Genomic DNA, 22,321 nt, shown 5'->3' on the forward strand with positions numbered 1-22,321 from the left:
AGGTGTAACCTGAATGGGAATTAAAGGCAGACACAGCAGAAACAGTCCTTTAATGAATCGTAACCAGTTCCCTGTAAGTAGTGTCAGATCCTCACTGCTGGATTAGTGCATGCTTGACAGGATTTTCAGAGCATAATAGACAATGAAACACCACCACCATTTAATCAGTCAGGATATACAATTACAAGGCAACTCATTTGTCTCAATTTTCAAAACCAGGATTCACCCCCGCAAGTGAACTGCCAGCTCAGTTGGCATAAAGACTTTTAACCACATCTCCCAGCTCTGTCTAGAGCACTTTAGATTCTGATCAGTGTGAATTTAAAGCAAGAATAAACACTCCAAACCAGAGCTACAGATTTGCACTACCAAGTCAGGCAGCATCAGTGGTCTGCGGCAGGCGAGAATTATCAAAATGTATAGAAATGCCAGATGTCACAGGGTGAGGAAGCATAGTAAAGCCTATAAATATTAAATATTATTTTTCCAGCATACATTTGTGATTCATAAAACATGGAACTATAATGAATTTCAAATGCTTCATAAATGTTCAAATACAAGATTTTCTCTGTGCTTTCATAATGTTTTAACAATATATGTCTGGGTTGCATAAAGCTGACATTTAACTCGCAAAGGTGTGACTAAAACCCCCATCTTTTAACCAAAATTACTGAATAAAAACTAACGATTGCATTTTCAACTTTTTTCAAGTGAGAATTTACCTTCCCGTAGTGCACGCACAGGTGCTGTAAAAGGCTGCAGTATGTTCGAACTGCTCTAGCAAGGGTGAGAGAGTTCCTAAGCTGTTCTCTGAACAATTTTCATAGAGAGTAACAAAAGCTTTTGAACGAGGAATCCTTCTGGGGTGATAAACCTCATCTAACAAGCGCCACTGTGAAGCAAGTGGGGAAAATAAAAGCACCTGTCCCCCAGCATTTAAAATGTAAGAACACTCACGAAGATTATTTCTTTTTTAAACATTGACCTTTCCCATCAGACATAGGCGAGGTTTGTTAGAAGGCAGACCTGGCATCCTGCAGCATCGCTCCTGGGGTCAGTGTAGCTCAGGAGTATCTTCCCAAACCTCTTCTGTGACTACACCACGTGCACGTGTCCGTGAAATTCCAACTCCAGTCCCCGACAGACAAGTAATTTCCCCACTCCAGCTATGGTTTGGAAGATAAACCCCTTGTTATGACTAACTCAGCCTCTCCTCCCTTTCCCAAATCACAGCATCTGAATAACTGTCTCAACCAAGAGAGGAAAACATTTCAGGACAAACTAATTTAAGGATTTAGTCCCAAAATACACTGAACATCAAGTCTCACTGTTTTCATATGTAAATAGGTACTTTTAGGCCAATTTTCTAGTGTAATCCCCAGCTGCCATGAGTTTATTTTAAAACACATTGTGAAGTAGGAACCACTAAGCAGGTTGAAGAAAACACTACTTTTTAAGATTAGACCTTAAATTCAACCAGAACGAGTGAAAACTTGAATGGATGTAATAATTCTCAAGTGGGTTTCTACTTTGCTATGTTGCTTTTGCGCTTCCTCTTCTTGGAGATGCATCATATATTTTGGAACAAGTCGTCTCAGGGACAGTACAGGTTCTCAAAAAGGTATATATACAAACATAATTTAGGACATGGAAAAATACAGTCTTTGTAGTGCATTTAGAAAAAAAGCTCTTTGGAACATGAACTGTAACACTGCAAAAGTATAGTATAATCCTGATCAGTGTTCTAATATTTGTTAATGAGAATTTTGATTTACAAACAGATCTCCTACTCATTGTGGTCATTTGATCTAATGACCTTGTGTAAGTTATTAATATTTTAGGTTTGCTGCTAACTACTACAGCTGTAACTGAACACGCCATGGATGGACAACAATGCACAGTACTTGGAAAAGTACAGAAACACGACCCAAACTTCAAAACCACAGAAAAATCTTTCAAAGCAGGCTGGCAAAAACTTCATTATGTATTAAGCACCATGCAGTGTTCAATCCGAGCATACAGTGGGAGAATCCACACGCAGAAGTACAAGAACCGTGAACGCTCAGGGACTGAAGAGCAGGGCACAAGGGCGAGGTGGGAGGTGGGCTGCCATGTTTAGAATTAAACTCAACACCAACAGAGGTGTTAGAGAAACAAACCCAAATGATTATTTACAGAATGGTTGTGGGTTTTTTCCACATGTATGTTTAATGAACATGTAATCTCCACTCTTTTGCCAAAAACAGAACAAAGGACAGTGCTTACACCACTTTCTCTGAAATCTGCTTTGGTTATAGAATATCCAAGTGTTTCGATATTTTCCCTCAGCACTTTATAATCTCTCTCGTAGATAGGATAATGTTAACCAAAAGCTCTGCAAAGATATAACAAATGTAGAGTCTGCCTTCACTGTCAGAAACGCTTCTGAAAAATATTACTGAGAAGAAAATTTCAAGAGCACTTTAATATACAGAATGAGTGGCATAGATGTATGGGGCTTGTTTTAAAGAGACGGCCTTTATTTAAAGTACTTTCTTTTGTAGATCTTATAAAGTAAACATTACAATACTTTTTCACAAATATATTAAAATTGTTTAAATTTAAAAGGCAATTCCACTGGCTAATGGATATTTTTAAAGGGAAAAAAAAAATCTAACAGAAACAGGCAGCTCAACCAAAACTAGATTTGCAACATTCTGTTTTGTCATTCCATCTCCTTTAAAAAAAAAAAAAAAAAAAAAAAGACATTTTTCCCCCAGACTTCCCTTACAGCAATAAGGCAACTCCAGGAGATCTGAATGAGCTCCTTGGAGATTACAGATACTGTAACTGGCTGCTCGTCATGCTTTATAACACCCAAAGGTGCAACTATCCATTAATCACAAGCACATTTGTGCATTAAAATATAAAACTTAAATTACAGATTTTAAAAATATTACTAATAGACTTCCCTATCATAAAATTTTTTACATTTACAGTACTTGAACTATTTCAGTTCTGGGTTGATGAGGTTTAAGCAATTTACCACTGCAATAGTTAGACTCCGGAGCTCACAAACAGCACAACCCAACCAGGGGCAGCAACAGTCGGTAGAGTCATAGTGCAAATCAAAATAAGGAGTGCAGAATTGCACTAGTTGTTTACATTTCTAAAATATAAATGACCAAGACAAGATCTTATATTGTACATGCAATAAATTACAGTAAGCATATGACAATGGGGCTGGGGCATTCTACTATTTTAGCTGGTGTATCAGAGTTGAAGCCTGTGAAAGATAGGACTCGGTAAACAAAACATTTCAAAGCTCTGTTGTCATAGCACTTGAACTATGCTTTCATGCTTTGTACTTCTGCTTCCCCGTCTCGCTGATCACACAGATATGCTGAAACAAAATGAAATAAAAAGTTCCTGTTAGAAAAGTAAGGTAAGAGACTGATGTTTTACATATGTATTCAATAACATGCTTCTGAAAAAAATACAAGCATGCCATACACATTTCAGTACAAAAGAATCTTGTGATACTGCTTATGCAGAACTTAAGCCTTTTTTGGTCTAAAAATCTCAACATCGCCTTCTTTCTCCTCCAATTATCCCACCCAGTGTCTGATGCAAGGTTGGTGAGACCCAGATGAAGAAGTAATGACTTAGAATAAAAAGTGAACCCCTTTTAACTTCCAAGGTCTCTCTTCTCTAATTCTTACATAACTAAGCAAACGCATTTCTTTGTTATAGGTATCTGGTAAGACAACAAACTTCACACAAACTTCACATTATTTCAAAGTTGACAGGAGATGTGTAGCCTCCATTCTGCATGCAGCAAAATAAATTTCAGTTCCATAAGAGCTCCAAAACACTGTCCTGCTGCTCTAGGGTTTGCTCTCATCATTGCATCACCAGCAGAACAGATTTGCACATGAGGCATGATTTACAGAGGAGGGAGAGTGATGTGAGGAGACTTCCCTTCCTTCCTCCTCCCTAGTTTTAAATGGACAAAAACATACGGGAAAAATTACTTACGTTCAAATCTCTGAAGTATTCATTGTAATCTAGGGCGTATCCTACAACAAATTTGTCTGGCACTTCAAATCCAACAACTGAAAAAGACCATAAGTCACCAGTATGTTAGAAAAGAACTTCCTAGAGTTCACTAGACTTTTACAGAGGCAATCTGGAGTTTTATGCATCCTATATGCACTGTATTTCTTCCACTCAAGTACCCTTAGATTAATACTCGAGCTATTTTAAAATTTTAACTTACTTTGTTGATTTATTTCATCAACTAAAGCAAAATTAAATAGATGTATTTATTGGTTCCCATGCAGCAGCATGGTGCTAGCATGCAGTCTGCAAGACATGAATGGAAGCACTTAAATCTACAGACGGGGTATTATTATCAGAACATAAAATTCCTTGAAAATTTCTTGTAAATACATAGAAAAAGAGTTGACACTTCCCAGCACTTCTTGCATGCTTGATGTACCAGTGCAAAAGCAGGGGAACTGGTGAGCACAGCACAAGTCACCCTCACAATTTCATTCCAAAGGCAGCACCTCTGGGAGCTGGACCTGCGCCTTGGGCAGGGCTGCAGGAAGGGTACCCAAGGGCATAACAAGTAGGCAGGTTCAGTGGTCATCTCCTCCAAAACTATGGGTGTGCAAGTCCAGTAAGGCTCTCCGTGAAGGGCTGGGAGAGTGAGCACAGAATAACGTGAATATCAGAACCACAGTCACTGCAGGGAAACCAAGCCTTCGCCTTTGAGTAACCGCCCAGATGAACTCCACTCTTGCGACTCGCAGGCCATGACCTGGTACCGTAGCAATGTGCTACGACTGCAGGACAGCTCTGCTAAAGCACATCTTAGATCCTGATCCCTTGGTACAGAAAACAGTGAAGAGCAAAGGGCACTCTGCTCTTCATGGAGTCACTTGCAGGTTTCAAAAACAGGTGGGGGGGTTTGTTGAGTTGTGTCAGTTTTTTCTTCTCCCAGAGAAGCTGCCTGAAAAGAGCACATCAGCTATTCCACAGATTGTCCAAACAGCTCTAGCAGGACAGCTTGCGGGTGGTCAAGCAGTATCAGCCCAACCTGTCCACACACACTATAGAATGACCCAAAATATAAAATTATGTAAAATATAAAGTAATATAAAATTTCCAAATGGCTTTCTCCCCTCATGCTAAAATGAAAAACTCCTGAGCACAGGAAAGCTGTGCAGTTTCTCTCTCCCTGGCTACAATGAGGCCTTATAAGCAAAACACAGAGATAAATCATATCATTCAAAGGAAAGGCTGTGTGCATTTTTGGAAAAATTAAGGCGATGTTTAGCGTCTACTTGGCCTCACAATACAGGGATAAAATGGAGGCCCAGCCATTACTGCCCTGTTGTCTCTTCTTTCAGAGCTCACGTGTCTTGCACTGAACAGGTTGTCTCTGTGGACAGATGGCAAAACAAGTCATCTGCTGCAGGATGCTCAAAAGGCAGACCATTAGCCCAGCTAAGCCTATAATAAGATCTCAGGAATGAGGGGCATCCTTGACTGAGGGAAACACCTCGATTAAGCTTTTAAGGCATTGAAAAATTTCAGTTCCAGAATATTGTATAACCTTGGAAAGGAGGAGTAAGAGGACGCGATTCTGCTGCTAAATTCACTCCACTTCCATGGTGAAAGTACATGGCCCAGATTAACAGGAATTTAGGCTCTGGAACAGGGTTAAAACACATAGCCCTTCCCAAGGCAGGAGGAGCCGTCACTCTGGTACCACTGTCTGCTCTGGATGCTGTTCCTTTCTTTATGGTCTTGGGACAGACAGGAGAAGACAAGAAGGGAGTAATTCAGATGCACAAACGTAACTGTTTTGTGTCAATTTAGACATCTTATCACTGTAGACTTGTATCAGACCTGCTACCCTGTACGATCCTCCTACATTCCTGGGGACATCCAAATGGCATGAGGTGGCTAGGTTTAGACAGCCAAATCACTCCCAAAAGCGTCAAAGGTGAATCCAGCAGATTCTGCTGACCAAAGCATTTGACTATATGCAAGCTGGGAGAATGTGCATATGAAAAGGGTGTAACCTGGACCAAAATATCAAAGTTTGCTTTTCATATAGTAAAACGTTACAAAAAGTTAAAGAAAGGGTCAGACCAAATCCAGATTAACTCTGTCAAAATACATTCCAAATATTTAAATTCCCTAAATAAGAGCAAAATCTATCAAGAATCATTAGTGAAAACTTATTCAGAACATCCTTGGACTTTGACCAAAGAGTACAAAATACACTGACATACTTTTAAAAATTAATAACAGTTGTCAAAAAGTCACTTACAGTCTGGCCGATATCCCACACTTCGAGGAGTTCTTTTTACCAACAAACTGTCAAACAAAACCAATGTAAAACTGAAACATGGAAAAGCACCGGCTACAAATACATGAGACTGTTTTGATGACAAAGCCGAATTTGGCCTAATGTGCACAGCTGAAAGCATAACTACACATTTTAAACTATTATTTTATTTGCAGGTGCAGCTGATCATAATGACAAAATCAAAACTTCCTAGAATCATGAATCGTTCACAGCCTAAAGGATAACTAACAGGTCGGCAAGAAAGAGCCTAGGAGATACTGATCTGGATGGATTTTCTTTGTGAAAAGTGACTTAATGGGGTTTTTCGTGTGTTAGGAACTTAAGGCGCAATTCAGCTTATCGGTGAAGAGGTGACAACTTGGGATCTGGCCAGACGAATGGAGCTCTTTTCAAAAGCACTAGTATTATGAAGCAAAAGTTCAGCTGCTTAAACGCAACCTCAGTTGCACTTGCGCAGCATGTCCTCAACTGTTTTTCACTGGCAGTACTAATTGTCCCCCATAAAGAAAATATAATTGGTTCTGATGATCAGGTGATACAAACCAGCTCCACTTTTCCAGAATTAATAATAGTCAGAGGTGTAAAAAGCATGGAGATACAGGGTTTGGGGTATTGTAGTAGAGAGAAATGTTTGATTTGCTCATTATTCAGTTGAGCACTTCTACCTCTTAGAAGACAACCCCACAGGCCTGACGTTTGTCTGTCTTTGCCAGACAGAGACTTTGAGAGGAACAGAAAAGGTGGTTGATGGCTGAATGTAAAGACAGAGTTCAGCATAACTCTGTGCATTAAGCACAGACCTCCTTCCCTCCTGGATGACCCCGGCAGGTAGGGCTTCACTTGTCAGAGTCACAGTTTCAATTTTAGGCAGTTACTGAAAATTCTAGTTGTGAGACCTAATTTTTGAGAATTGGTGTGGGATTTGATCAAAGAAACCCAAAAATCATATTAGCACTGATTCACATCTCCCTGCTTAATTGTTAGAGAGAAAGAAAATTAAAAAAAAAAAAAAAAAGACAAAGCAAGTGAAGTAACTAAGAACATTACACTTCAGACTATGCAGAATGATCATGTTTGCCTGCTCAGGTCTTTGGCTGACCCAAATTACTGCAACGGGTTTAAACAATAGGAAACTGGACTTTGCTCATACTGTACTGTATTCACGATGTACACTGCAGTGTTCGGGCACTATTCAGTGACACATATTTAAAATTTGGCACACTTAATCCGGCCAGGGAGAAATCCTCAGCAACCTCACCTTCAGCAGGTCACCTCCAGATTATCAGCAAGAAGAGCTGTTCTCATACGTCTAACAACTGCTTTGACATTGTTACGGCAACACAACTGATTAGATATTACACACAGCTCTGCTTTATCTCTAATCCCCAGCAATCATTATGCTTTTATTGTAAAATACACAACCACAGCATAGCAGCATAAAAGATGCAATTTAAAAAGAAGTAGGAAGAATGTTGATATTGGTTAATAATATAGTATTATCCTCCACATTTCTTGTTAGTTTTAAGTTATTTAATTATAAAATGTTTTGAAATTAATTGATTAAAGATGTAACTAAGCAGAAAAGCCTGGAAGAGCATATGGCTGGGTGACTCTCACAGAATGACCTCTAAAGCTCAGCTGCACTACGCACACTACACAAACAATAATGTTAGTGTGCAAACTGATTTAATTCTACAATTAAAGAAGGCAAACTAAAAAAAAGTCTCCACTGAACAGGTACACCACTGCAGATAGTGCAAGCAGAAACAAACATGTTTTAGGTGTATGTAGTATCTATCCAGAGACAACCACTGACTTTTTTTATCCCCATCTCTAGGAAAAGTCTACATTTATGAACCAAATTTCTGTTGAAAATACTTCTACCAACTTGAGAGAGTATTCTTTTAAGCCCAAAAGATTTCAATTCTTCCATATACTTCTAAATCTAACTTGGACTTCAGTGGTAAAACCCCACAAACCTTACCATAATATGATAAGGCAAGACATGTAGCAGGCATGCACAAGCTACTGCCTTCTGAAGCACTGACATTCGTCCACCAGTAAGACTGGAAAGAACAGTGTTTCCGCCAGCCGTAACGAACATATGTTCTCATAACAAGCAAAGTGCTTTCGGAGATTAAACAAATACTAAACTCCAACAGGTCGCATCATATATGACTCCTATGACTCCTGCAGAAAAGTTCCCTCCTGTTTCTCTTCCATGGAAACGTATTCTATACCTTTTTTGCTGTTGTTTTTACACTGTGTGTCCTTCTTAAGGTGAAATACAGCACAAATAATCATCATTAAAAATTTACCTGGCTACTTTCACCATCTTTGGATTGTACTGCTTAAGTAGAGACAGCAACGTTTTCATTGTTTTACCAGTATCAATTATATCCTGAAAACAAAAATCTCAGGTAAGAAAGAATATTAAACATGTCGAGAGTAGAAGTTTCAAGTTTCTACCACAGAAATTGTTCATCCATAATAGCATGAAAATATGCCAAAATACTGTTCATAATCAAATATAGGTGACGTAACACCATGTTGTGCTCACACAACTATGCTCAGTAAAGTGATCACATACATTAACAATAGTTCTTAATTGTTGTGGGTAACTACGACTTTGAAAGCAGCTACTGAACTATGACCTTCTTGGCTCCTTTTGGAGATTTTTATGGCTTGTGCTCCTTGCAGCTATTAGACAAACAATGTTTAATTCAAATATGATAAGAGTAACATTAGTCTTGCCATTGAGCTCAATTACAGAGACAGATGTATACAACAGAAAGAAAAGTAAGACGAGAAAATAGGCAGAACGACCCATTATTGTAATTAAAGAAAAAGGAGTGTAATTTACATCACAGATCCAACAAATAGTGGAAGAAATTGCACTGGGAACATCTAGGTGCAGTTCTAAAGTCTATATTCAAACACACTAAAATGAATTTTGACACATCATTTTAATCCCATCCACTGCACATATAAGCAGAAAAAAGAATATATGGCTTACAACTGAAGCATCAGAAATGGACTCCTCATTTGGACTGAAATAATCAACAGGATCTTTAGAGGGACAGTCCTTACCCTGGCCTGAAATCAAGTCTATTTGAAGTGAAAGAGGTAGATAACACAGAAGCAGCAATGTCCTGGTTTCAGCTTATTTTCCCATGACTCCCAATTAAAATAAACTCAACAGAGCACCCATCAGCAATAGAGTCTTTAACACTTAATGCTTTTAAACATGGTTATAAACTCAATAAAAGTTAAAGACATACAGATATATACATAAAAATAAAAGCTGGCGAATAAACAAAAGTAGCTACTTCCACACTCTAAAATAAAAATAGAACCTATTACTGATTTTGTACGGTGTGATTATCTGTTTATTGGAGGTGAATCTCCATTTTGTTCCATTTTTTTTTGCACATTAAAGGGATGCTGTATCGGAAAGCCTACTGCTCTGGTGCACAAGATATTAAACCTACAATAAATATGCATTTTTATTGTTTGACAGTTAAAACGGTGATCAACAAAAGGGTTCATATTTGAAAGTGTATAAGACAAGTCACTGGATAGATGATTCACTGAACAAATGAAAAACTAACCTAGTTAGCTGTTTGGGACTTTAAAGACATACATTCATCTGAAATGGAGCAGACACATAATTAAATGCATCTGCCTGTCTGAAGCAAAATATACTTCAAAGGTCACCACTGGTCACACAGATGACTGCTGTATACATACTGTTTTGGTAAGAGTTTTGGAACTGAATGTGCTTCCTGTGGAATAATAGAACCTTCTCAAATTAAAAAAAAAAAAATACATAAACCCCACATTTTATGACAGAGGAAACATCCTTCCCTTTGGCTGCTGAATCAGTTGCCATAGCTATTTCTTTGCTTACAAACAAGCCATTTCCATTATTTGGAGCCTTAAGACATGATTAGATTGCATGTCCATTTTTCCTGCCTACTGCTGCTGTTTCCCTATCCTGAAATTGGCAATCTCACTCAAGAACATCCTTTGTCAAAGCGATACTTACTGAACATAAGCAACACTGTCCATCCAGAAAGAGGTATGAAAGCAGGAATTAAGCAACAGTACCTGCTAGAAAATCAGACTGAGGGGTACTGTACCTGGCATCATCCAAAGCACCATGACAAGACAGAGGAACGGGAATTTAGCAATTGCAAAATGCTAATTAGGAAGTAGTGTGCTCTATGTCACCATTCTCTAAACAAAATTATATACAGGGACATTGGGCTTAGATCTGTTTTTCACATATTTTAGGACATTCCTACTAGGAACCTCTTTCTACCCCTGCAGTTTAATTTCCTAGCTTGCTGTTATAAACCCAGAACAATAATGTGCTTAATATCACTTTGTTCGGGCTACTTTTTAAAATTTAAAAATGAAAAAATATATATATATTAAAAAAAAGAAGACATTTTAGAATGGACAGATTCGCAGAAAACTGAAGGCAAATGCAAACAATTTTACATGGATATTTTCCTTGTTAAATTTGGCAGTTGAATGCAATTTGAGAATTTAAAACACAGACCATTTCAAACTCAGAGCCCACTTGAAAAATTCAGGCCTAGAATCAGAAGCTAGAAGCCTTGAAACCAGAAACTGTAGGTTTTCTGGCTTAAGAACAACTTCTATTAGAACTCTTTTATCAGTCACACATTAGAACTCCAAAGTGAAACACAATACTTACTTCTACAATCAAAACATTCTGGTGGGAAGATGAAGAAAAAAGAAAAAAAAAAAAGAAAAATCCATTAGTATCTAGAGAATGTGCCATTTCTTATATACATTAATCTCTATAACTTATTAATTTTCATTGCAGTTAAATATTTGTACCACCATTTATGTATGTTTACATCTAACAGTGAATTCTATGTAGTTCACATTTCTGATGCTCTAATAATAATTAGCTGGCAATGAGATTCTCCTCAATGTCTCATGCTGAGTACAAAGTGGTCTTTAAATTATTTAGAGAATTCTAGATATATGCAAAAGAGATCACAACAGAGTCTACACAATTTGTAGCCTTCTAAAGTAAAGAGTGTCATACTATAGAGACATGTACAATTCTGTCATACCTACATGCTTTACATTGAACTGTGACATATATGCCTTAAAGATCACATACATGTAAGGAGAAGGGGAAAGTAATGTGTTCTGACAGAGAAGGAGGCACTGATGCTTTAACCCCAGACATCTGGCTCAATGATCTCCATGGAGTCACTGGAGAAAAGCAGATTCCCAATTTACATTCTCCTATTTCCTTCTCTCGTCACTACCTGTAACAGGAGCCTCAGTTCCTGACCTGTGCTGCACGTTACACGTCTCGACAATATGAATTCCCATCCCTACTTCAGTGACACACCAATACACCTAATAAATAATGCCAGTCTCTTTTCAAGGTAGTTTGTAGTAAACAACCCACACAAGATTATCCTTCTCAGGCACTGCAGAAAAACCAGTCCCCTGAAACTTGCTGATACTGAAGACGATGAATAGGTGGGGTTTTTTTTTGTTAAGTTTAGACTAAACTGATGGCTTTGGTGGGGCGTATCCACTCTCTTAGTAAACAGTGGCAAATATTTAAAATTAAATTCTTCCGGTTTCATCTTTTTTAAACTCTACAACCTTCACGCATTAAAAAAGCAGCCTTAAAACCATACAGGTATTTGGGTTCTTTAGTGGTTTGGTTTTGTTTTGAAACATACAAAGAGCCATACCTTTCCAGTCAAGGTTGAGAGGTCATCCCCACCAATGACTTTTATATCTCCAGTTGATTGATCATTCTAATAAGAAAGAGGAGGGTGAGCATTAGCATTATCAGAATTGAAGTAATTTTTCTTCCAGTAAATACCAAAACTGCAAAGTGCATAACCAGCAAATGTTAATGCTTTCAGAAACACAGCACCAACAGCATCCCCTCTATTAACTAAGAAATTGAAAGTGATCAAATTCAAAGACGGTATTTCAGATCAAAGCTTGTTTGACAAGAGATCTGCATAAATGCAGGTGCCATCTCCTACCTCTGACCATTATATATCCATATGTATCTAAAAAAATATGATTTGCTATTCATTCCCTACAGATATGGAAAGAAGGCAAAAAGCACTTCAGTTTCCAAGCTGCATGCTGCTATATAGCTGGTAATTTACATTTTAAACTTTAATGCTTTAGAAAGCCTTACTCTTTGAATATGAATACGCAATCATAACAATAACAAGAATAGCCAGCAAACAAGGCACAGATTATTGTTTAGAAATGTAAGCTACAAAAATAGCCAGAGAAGCTTATGCTTGCCTAGTTTACAACAAGTGTTAGTAACAACCAAATTACTTCTTATACTAACTGAAGAGCAACATAGGTGCACCATCACTGTAACACTGTATTTTACTTCAGTAAAACTAAACTTTGATACAAACTTAAATGAACTGTTACATAAGAAAGTTAAAGACAGCTGCTAGTGCTTCACAGATCTTTGCCGTTTATTTAAAGTCATTCAACCAACTTTAAGCCTTGACAGTCTCTCACAGTTCCTATTAGATGTGATATGCTTATTGTTGTACTACTTACAGATGGTATTAGCCTACAATTTAATCATTTCAGTTGAAAGTATTGCTTATCAAACTTTATTCTCATAGCTCCTTACCACAGATCTTCCTTTTAGAAAATTGGTATTATTTTGCTGCTGCACCTTGAAGCCCAAGCGTGCTGCACAACTACACAGACATGTAGCAAAACAGCAGTTCCCTCCCAAAACCCAGAAATGAGAGAGGCAATAGAGAGGGGACCACAAGGGAACACAGACAGCCATGTACAGCTTCCTGTTTTTACAGCCATTAAAAAAAAACCCAAATAAATTATTAGAAAAAGTATCTTTTCAGTTTACCCCATATGTTTTAAAGAAAACATTAATTTGAGTTATACCACTCTTAAATTACACTGAAGTGCCATGTTTCATCACTATAAGGAACATTAATTTCTGATAAACAGTCAGCTGTTTCAGTGCTTCCGTAACAGTGCAAACAGTAACTAAACTGAACAGCATCAACGTCATTGTGTTGAAAAAGTTCAAAAACAAAGATGTCCAAAATGATTGCTGCTTGACCCAGTAGATCCACATACTGCTACTGAATGCCTGAGATACTGGCTAGATCAAGCACAAAAAGTGTGCAAAACATAAATCTTCATTGGCATATAAACCTAAATTCCTATGCAGGTACTGAGTTCCTGAGCAATTAAAGGATAAAAAACAGTTAAAAGAATTTCCAACACTGGTTGTAACCAGATTTCCATTGGAAAGAACTTTGTTTAATAATTAAGCAATGTTTTAATTATCTTCAGAAGCATTATTTCTGATTTCAGTACTGGTAAGACTTTAATGCTTCGTGGTTTAACACATAAGAGTTTTACTGTTTAGATCTGTTTTCCCTGCCTCCCTGTTGTCACTGCTGGAAAACAATAATGCTTTACAAGATTGTAACTCCTGACTTGAGTGACTCCAAGATCACCTTTTAAAAAGGCATTTTGAGTTCCTTACAGTATTTGCTGTAAGGCTGGGTTAACAGAGATCTTTCAGAGTACTGCCTTGACCAGCCTAACCAGATTTTACCATGTACTCCACTGAAAATACCTATTTTCCCAAGTGACACTGAAACACATCCATTGTCTTTTGGCTGCCCTTCATGATCACATAAGCAATGTTTGCTCATTTCCAAGTCCAAATGCAGGAGACTGATGAAAAGCCATTCTTCTCATAGCACAAACAAAATAAACTGTCAAGAATACTGAGATCTGGGTCTGTTCACAAACACTATCCTTCTATTTCTTAACAGCTTGCCAGATCATTAAAATTCATCTGTAAGGACTCGGAAAGCTGGAGTTATGAGCAAAGTTTAATCACAGCTTGATCATGTCAGTATTCTTAGAGAATTATTTTTGGGTGCAGAACAGTATGAACTTTGCATTGAAACACAAAAAAAACCCCATATGCTTGTAAATATTAAATGATCGGTTTGAAACAAGAATAGAACATCAATTACACCAATTTCAGAACCATTACACAAGTTCAGCTGCTTTATGTGACCAGGGTATTTTTAACATCTTTTATCCAGCCTATAAAGGCAGGCAGCATGATCTAGTAATCGCATCCAAAGACAGTGACAAGAGAGCTAGCTCCACTTTCAACTGTCCATCACAGTTTGTGATGGTTTTCACATCACTAAACACAGATCCCTCCATCTAGTGAAGCACAGATAAAAAATACAGAGCACATTTAGCATTCTGACACTATTAATGATGGATGACCTAACCAATCTGTTACATACGTGTTCATGTTAGGACAATCTTATCCGGTCTATCAAGTTATGCAATCTAAAAGACATAAGTCTGGATATTAATAACCACCTAAGAGAGTCCACAGAAACGAAATGCTCGTAAATACTGTAGTGGAGGCATCAAGTAACAGGACCTCCTCACTCATCTAGAACAAGAAAACATTCTTTTATAGAATTGGCTGACAAAACCAAAAACCCTGAAGCCAACACCTCAAAGAAAACATTCTGCTTAGACAGTTTTCTGTCTAAATTTCTCTGCTTTTTGCTTCATCTACTCGTTTTTACTACAAAAACAGGCTTCTAATTTCCATAAAACTTATTTTGCTGCTCACTCCCCTATTAAGATCAAGGCACTGTAGTTCTGGGGAGTAGTAAACAAAAGCAGCTGTAGTAAAGAAATGAACCAAAGCATGCCTAACACACCAGTATGAGCAAAGAAAACATGCGTATAATAAGGCAGCCTTGCTTTTTAACACAGGGTTTTTTTCAGGTGTTTCAAACCACTTCTCCAATAGTTTTTTCCGAGTTAGTCAGAAAGTGGAAAGAGTGAAAGGGTGTAGTCTTTATATTGTTTTTAAAACAAGCCAAGTAAGTTATTGGAAGTGTTTCTGAAGAAAGCAGAAGATACAAAATTTCCTCACAAAAAAAAAGGGCAGGAATCATTATTTTCTATCCTTTAACATATTATCCTATAATAGAGACATTCAGCTTTCTGTTGTGGCTTTTACAGACAGAATATATGGGCATGTAGTGGCTTAGTGATTAAGTGGACCCACAGAAGGAGTCTGAATCTTTTGAGGTGAGAAGAAGGAAAAGGTGCCGAACAGCTCCTGTGCACTGATTTAAATATGGTGCACAAGCACAGAGAGTGCCTTGTGAGATACAACCAAAGGCTGGCATGAACCTTACTGCCCAGCCTTGTCTTCTCGTTAAAGAGCGTAGCTAAATTACTGCCTCACGTTCAGCAAACGTGAACATGGTTTCCAGGTAACCCCTGGACGGCCAGCTGTGTGTAAGCCTTGGGCAGCCAGGGCTGCTTGTCCTGCAAACGGACAAAGCCCCACGCAGTTCTGGGCTTCGCAGTGAAATGTTAACAGATCGCTCAATAGCAATCATGCCTTTATGTTGTTCTTCAACAGTCCAAACTAAGGCTGCAAGTAACTCCATCTCTGGTTTCACAGTTCAATGAAATGAAGGATGAGGTTGAGTTGCCAATTTAGTAATCTCTATTTTTTTCTACTGGAATAGGCACTCGTCTACAACTGCGACAAGTAGCCTATACTGCTGACTTGAATGCAAAGTTGCCGAGACAGAACTAACAGCATAACCTTACAAAACAATTTATTCAAACACTCTAAACTAAAACCAAAAAATGTAATTATTTCCATGCTACAGATGGTCTTATGGGCCAAATCATAAATACCATCCTGAAAACATAAGACTAGGCTGTCAGTAAGTCAGGAAGCATACAGCACTAACATACATCTGCTCCTTCCTTTGACCTGCACAACATAACCTCGTGCTTCCTTCTATAAAACTTACACATTACCTCATGTTACAGATGTTCAATTTCCCTATAAAGTGAAATCCTTGTGTTCAGAATGAAAATAAATTATATTCCAAAAGTGTAAACCCCAGGCAACCTATGCCTAGTCTTGAAAAAGTAGTGCCATATTCAGTGGCCACTAATCAAAAATCTAAGTTTATGAATCTAGTATTTCCTCAAGGCCAAATACAACTAATTTTGTTCATTGCTTGGTTGAGCCAGACAAAAGATGAGATAGCGAACTCAGGTATAACCATTTTTGCAGCTTTCAAGCTGCAGCCCAATGAATGATGTCTAAGCCACATAAAAATTCCTAGCTTTAAATTTTTGTAACCATAGTTGCAGGAGAATCCTCTGTACTATTCTAGAGGCACAGCTTTAGAGACAGGGTAGTGGGCAGAGAGGAAATTGTTTAACAGGTAAAGGACACAGAAAAGGTCTGCATAGGGATTGTACTGGGTTGCAGAGATATCAAGGTCTAAAAGAAAACAGATTATATAATAAGGTAGAGAAAATTAGCTTGTGACTCTTAATTCCCTTAATTATTTGTTTAATATTAGCACATTCTGGCAGTAACAATATTAAAGGACCCCTGTTAATAATTTGAAGTTAGACAAATTTATACAGAAATTGCACAGTACTGCAGAGATACTTACACAATAACTCTTCAACCTAATGAAGTCGACAGTCATGGGGATTGATTTGTCACTGTTTCTGTTCAGTGCTTTGATGTAGTCTAATAAATCAGCAAAAAATTTATAGCCACCCTTGAGTACACAGAGTGCTACAATGTGGTGTCCTCCCATGCCCTTCATAATTTCTCGTGCCAGTCTCTCTGTCCTACACAAAACCAAAAAAGAGTTAGCTGTCATAACACGTTTCATTTGCTTACTATAGCAGCAGCGTTTTATACCACTAACAGTAGCAAACACATGCATTGAACTTGGAAACACATTTTGCTCAGAAATATTTGCCTACCACTTCAGTCGCTTTTACGTGTTATTGGTCAACAAAGTTTTGCTTTTCAAGGTTAATCTAACAGTAGCACTGCCAAACGCCTTTGTTTTCATACGTCACGCTCAGCCAAAGCAAATCTTAACACCCTGAAGCTGTTTCCCTGTCAGATATGTGACATGAAGGTGTGTTTTCTCCTCCCAAAGATAGGTTCAGCTTCCATGCAAAGAGCAATGTAAGCTAACACAACCAAAAAGGCAGTAGCCCTCACTAACTGAGGAGCAAGAAAATTCTCAAACTGTAAACTAAAGAGTTTATGTTTATTTGCCAAGCTAGAATGCCAGAAATTTGTCCCAACTGCAAAATACAATAGCAACGAAGCAGAGCAAGAGAACACTGCACCGTTTTTCTGCAATCATTGTTTCTAAATTTATCCCATAATTTATTTTAGAAAGCATGGTATGTATTTACTGTGTGCCAGCTTACAGCAGGTTTCTCAGAGAAAGCCTACCATTATAAACTTTACGTCAATTACTTAATGACATGTACTTTGTCCATTTTTTTCCTCTATATGGACTTACAGTGCAAAATTTCTACAATATTTAAAAAAACCCACATTTTATAGGAATGTTTATTACATCTAATCAAACAGGACCACGCAAAATCTAGATGCATTCCGATTCACAAGATCTCCAGGAAGATCCACCCAGCACCACTCTTAAACGGTTGTGTGTCTCCAACAACTGCGTCACTTAATTTGTTGCTTGTTCTCTTAAAGGGAATTAGCCACTATCAAACATAAAGTAACAAAAATGCCTTGTAGGCTTATGCACCCTGTTCTGATCACACGAGATAAAACTTCCACAACACATCACAGATTTCAGCAACAACAGAAGTGACGGACTGATACGTGCAGAGGCTAATGTCTTTCCCAGAAGGTAGAAAAAAGTTGGATATTACTTATCTACCATACGAACATGAGAAAGACTAAGATGATGTGATTAATAACATACTTTTACTAATATCCTAAGGAAATTCAAGAGACTATAATTGTTTTCAGACTGAACTGGCACAACAAATAAAATCTTCTAATTAGGTTTTAAGAAGGTCAAATATCAAAGAAACACTGGAAAGAAAGTCGTAGATTGCTACATAACACAAAATTTCACTTGAGAATTGTAACAAATTTCCAAACAATAGCATAACTGCAAATGTGCAAACTCTGAGCAGCCAAACAAGGAAGAGTTAATTAGTACTTGTACTTCGTAGTCTCTAATTAAATGTAATCTATTTAGACAGTCACCAGGCAGCAAAACTATCACTGGAAGATTGTTTATTCCAGCGTCATGGAATCAGCTGGAGCAGTGTACTGTCTGAAGTCAAACAAACCTGTCCATGATGAGCCCATGAGGAATATAGACTTTTTCCAAATCATCTGCATAATGTTTAGGGATGCAGAACAAGTCCAGGTCGTAACCTTGTTCATCATCGCCAATCTGAAAAGGAAATAAGGTGAGATTTCTACAAAGCCTTACAGAAAGTTTGTAGTGAGAAACTGCAAGTCCTTTGCTTTCTTCAGTAAACTATCAAACCCATTACGCTCATCAGGATCACCTTACTTTCCCTCTCTACAAAAACATTAGTCACACTGAACAGCGCATAAAGTGTAATCTAATAGAACCTACAGTTCACAAGAGTTGCCTGAAATACCACACGAGCTGTTGTGCAGTACAATGTGGGGAAGAAATTAAGTCCTAACAATGTTCTTCTACATTGGAGAATGGGAAAATAAAGCTATTCCACCTCAATAAATCTATTTCATTAAAAAAATAATCGAGGAGTTTTTTAACACCTTTGATTTTCCTAGTGTGATGCAAAAACCTGCATTTGCAATTAAGCAGGCAGAGGTTTTGACATGGACATGTTCCAAATCTCCTAACACCAGATCACGACACAACACGGGAGCCAGTTTTCAGGACAAGACAGCTACATGAGCATGACAAGTTACGCTGCTGTGAAGCAAGCCTTCTCAAACCACCATCCACAAACCGTGGAGGTGCAAGATCTTTCAGGATCTGAAATGAAAGCCCTACTTCAGCAACCTGTTCTGCACCGGCAAATTCCCTGTATGAAACAGCCTGCTGTATTAGCAAGTGTATATTAATTAGGACAAGGGATTAGCATATATATATAATTATACCAAACACTGCTGAGGTTCAGAGCAGAGCATCAAGAATAGCCTTCCCTGAACTTTAACCCTGATGCAACTTGAAAATGACAATGTGTTTTTTAATTACTTCACTCTCTGGTTATGCAGCTGAACACTATTATGTGTAAAATAAAGTTATGAATTTCAGAGGGAAAACCTGTATTACTGACAGCTCACCAGGGCGGGCATTTTAAGCACCCATTTTGGCTACTGCTGCCCTTGCAGGACATAATCTTATTTCGGTGCCCAAGGAAGCACTTACCTGGCCTGTGATCAGCCAGCTGCTTACATGCTTTTTTGCTGTGTAATCCCTAATGGGTATTTCACACGGGGAATTTCATGAGAATTTCACCCTCCCACCCAAAGCAGACCCTGTACGAGCTACCCACGCAGCCAGCTCAGGCACTGAGTCCCTGACCAGGGTCCCTGCAATTCAGAGCGGGCTATTTTAAGTAATAAGACAGGTCCCTCCCAAAACACGTGGTATTTTCGTGTGGTTCAGACCCATCGTTGTATGTAGCATGCTGACTAAACCCTCCCTTCTGCATTTGGTAGAGAACGGGCCCTTCCTACAGGTTTTATCAGGTTTTTAATTGACTGCAGGGATTTACAGTGACAACCCTGCAGCCAGCACAGCACTCAGCCGTAAGACACCACATGCATTTCATGAGCACCCGGCACTGGCTTTAAAAAAAAAACAAAACAAAACAAAAATAATAAAAATGAATATGTAAGAGCTTTAGCAGATACAGCGAGGATGCAAAAAAAATAACCCCCGAATGCTCTTCCTCCAAAAGCACATCCTAACTTAAACGTTTAAGCGACTTACAGCGCGCTCCCGCCTCTCCCCAGCCCCGCACGCTACCAAGAGCGACAGGAATAGGAAGTCGAGTGGTGCCGCGCCGGGCTCCCGCCGGTGGGAACTCGCTTCACCTTCACGTCTCAGGCGGCAACCCCGGCTCTCCGCGCCGTCCTCCGGGCTTAAACCGTCCCGAGACGCCACCCGTGACCGCGAACACCCCCCCACACCCCGCGCAGCCCGGCGGCGGGAGGGGGCACGGCGGCCCCGGCACCGCTCGGGGGAAGGGAAAGCGCCTCGGCCGGGGGGCAGAGGAGGGAGCCCCGGGCCCGGCGCGGGGAGGCCGGGGCTCCCCGCAAGGTGACTCCGCGGGACGGCGCCTCCCGCCGCTGAGGAACCCCCCCCCCCCGCGCCCATCCCGCTCCCATCCCGCTCCCATCCCGCTCCCCCACAGATCACCAGTCTCGGGGGCAGGCGGCCCCCCCTGCCCTCAGCCGGCGGCAGCGAGGCGGGAGACACCCCCCTCCGGCGCCCGGCAGCCCCCGGCCCGGCGCGGCGGCGGCAGCGGGCAGGCTTCCCCGCGGGAGGGAGGCCGCGGCGGCGCCGGGGGCCGCACTCACCACGATGCAGGGGCTGGGGGTCGCCATGGAGCGGGGCGGCCCGCCGGCGGCGGCTGCGGGCGGCGAGGAGGAGCGGCAGCGGGCGGCGAGGAGCGGGGAGGCGCCGCGCCCCGCAGCGGCCCCGGCGCCGCCTCCGCGCTCCCCGCCCTCAACATGGCCGCGGCGCCGCTGCGTTCTCCGGGGTGAAGCGGCCTGCACCGGCCCCGGCCCGGCGCAGGGGCTGGGGACGGGGAGAGGGACGGGGACGGGGATGGGGATGGGGATGGGGATGGGGATGGGGATGGGGATGGGGCGGCCCCACCGGCAGCCGCCTCCCCGGAGGCGCGGAGAGCCGCCCTCGGCCCCGGCGGCACCGCTGCCCCGGAGGTACGGGGCCGTCCTTATGCCATCACGGGTGCCCTTCCCTCGCTGGGGCTGTCCCCACCCCAGCAGGGGTGCAGTGTCCCTCGGCTTGTCACCTGTCCCCATCCCCAGGTCTGCAGAGTTGATCTCCCCCTCCCCACGGCGGTGTGGGGATGTCTCCTGTGCCCTCAGAATCCCTGGGAAGATCCCTGCCATCCCCAGGGGGAACAGGGTATGTAATGGCTGTCATCCCAAAACCAAGGACGAGGGGTGCTCTCCCCACAGGTGTCCACATCCTTGGAGGGGCTCCACAGATGGACCCCCGCATGCATGGCAGGAACACCCTTCTCCTGCCAGGTGTTGCCCCAACTCCTCTCCTCCATCGCCAAGGCAGACCTGTCCTCCATCACGGCTTCATGGACCTTGAAGGAGAAAAGAAAAGGGACTGTCTGCACCACTTCAGGTCTTCCTGTGAATCACAGGATTTGGTGGAGCCTCTTTCTCCCCAAGCACAGAAATCCAGCCCCCTGGCACAGGCAGCTAGGAGCAAGTGGAAAATACACCTAAATACCCATCAGACCAGCACATGTGGGCACCGGAGTGTTGGGGCACCACCAGCCCTCAGGGCCTCAGGCAGGGCCGGGTCGCCTGCCTTGACCTTGGCTCTCTAACGACGCTGGCAGCTTTGTGTCAGGACAATTGTGATAAGCAAATCTCATGCTTCAGGGCTCCAGTTGTACGCTTGCAGGGGTCGGGTCCCTGGGTGCACAACTGTCTGAATATATTGTGGGATTTTTCTCCTCCACTGTCCTTTGCAGCATTAGTGTGGTCAGAGCTAGGAACCGACCATCGCTCTGGCATGGTGCAGGGAACCCTTTGCAGATGCCGCTCCACATCTGGCAGAGCAGGAAACTGATGCACTTTAAAAGTAGGCCTTAGTCAGTAATGACTGTGCCTTTTTACTACCCAAAGAGACAGGTGCCACTTTCCCACACCCAAATGAAAGGGATCCCCTGCAGCCCTGTCACCTCCCCGCATGGGGTGGATAGAAAACACACTTAAGTGCATTTATTAAGTGCATCTCCATTTGATGGAAGATGAGGCTGAACTGTGCATCC

General features: G+C 40.8%; 1 protein-coding gene across 1 annotated transcript; it reads right to left on the minus strand.

The window, feature by feature from the left end:
- Positions 1 to 33: 33 nt before the first annotated feature.
- Positions 34 to 20,960, minus strand: HPRT1 (hypoxanthine phosphoribosyltransferase 1). Its single transcript, XM_068412055.1, has 9 exons — positions 20,862 to 20,960; positions 18,623 to 18,729; positions 16,936 to 17,119; positions 12,121 to 12,186; positions 11,091 to 11,108; positions 8,683 to 8,765; positions 6,326 to 6,372; positions 4,018 to 4,094; positions 34 to 3,382 (listed from the first exon to the last, which is right to left on the minus strand). The coding sequence occupies exons 1-9, from the start codon at positions 20,886 to 20,888 to the stop codon at positions 3,335 to 3,337; spliced, it is 657 nt and encodes a 218-aa protein (XP_068268156.1). The 5' UTR covers positions 20,889 to 20,960; the 3' UTR covers positions 34 to 3,334.
- Between the last annotated feature and the right edge of the window lie 1,361 nt (positions 20,961 to 22,321).

The sequence above is a fragment of the Nyctibius grandis genome, chromosome 13, assembly GCF_013368605.1.
Source record: "Nyctibius grandis isolate bNycGra1 chromosome 13, bNycGra1.pri, whole genome shotgun sequence".
Lineage (NCBI taxonomy): Eukaryota > Metazoa > Chordata > Aves > Nyctibiiformes > Nyctibiidae > Nyctibius > Nyctibius grandis.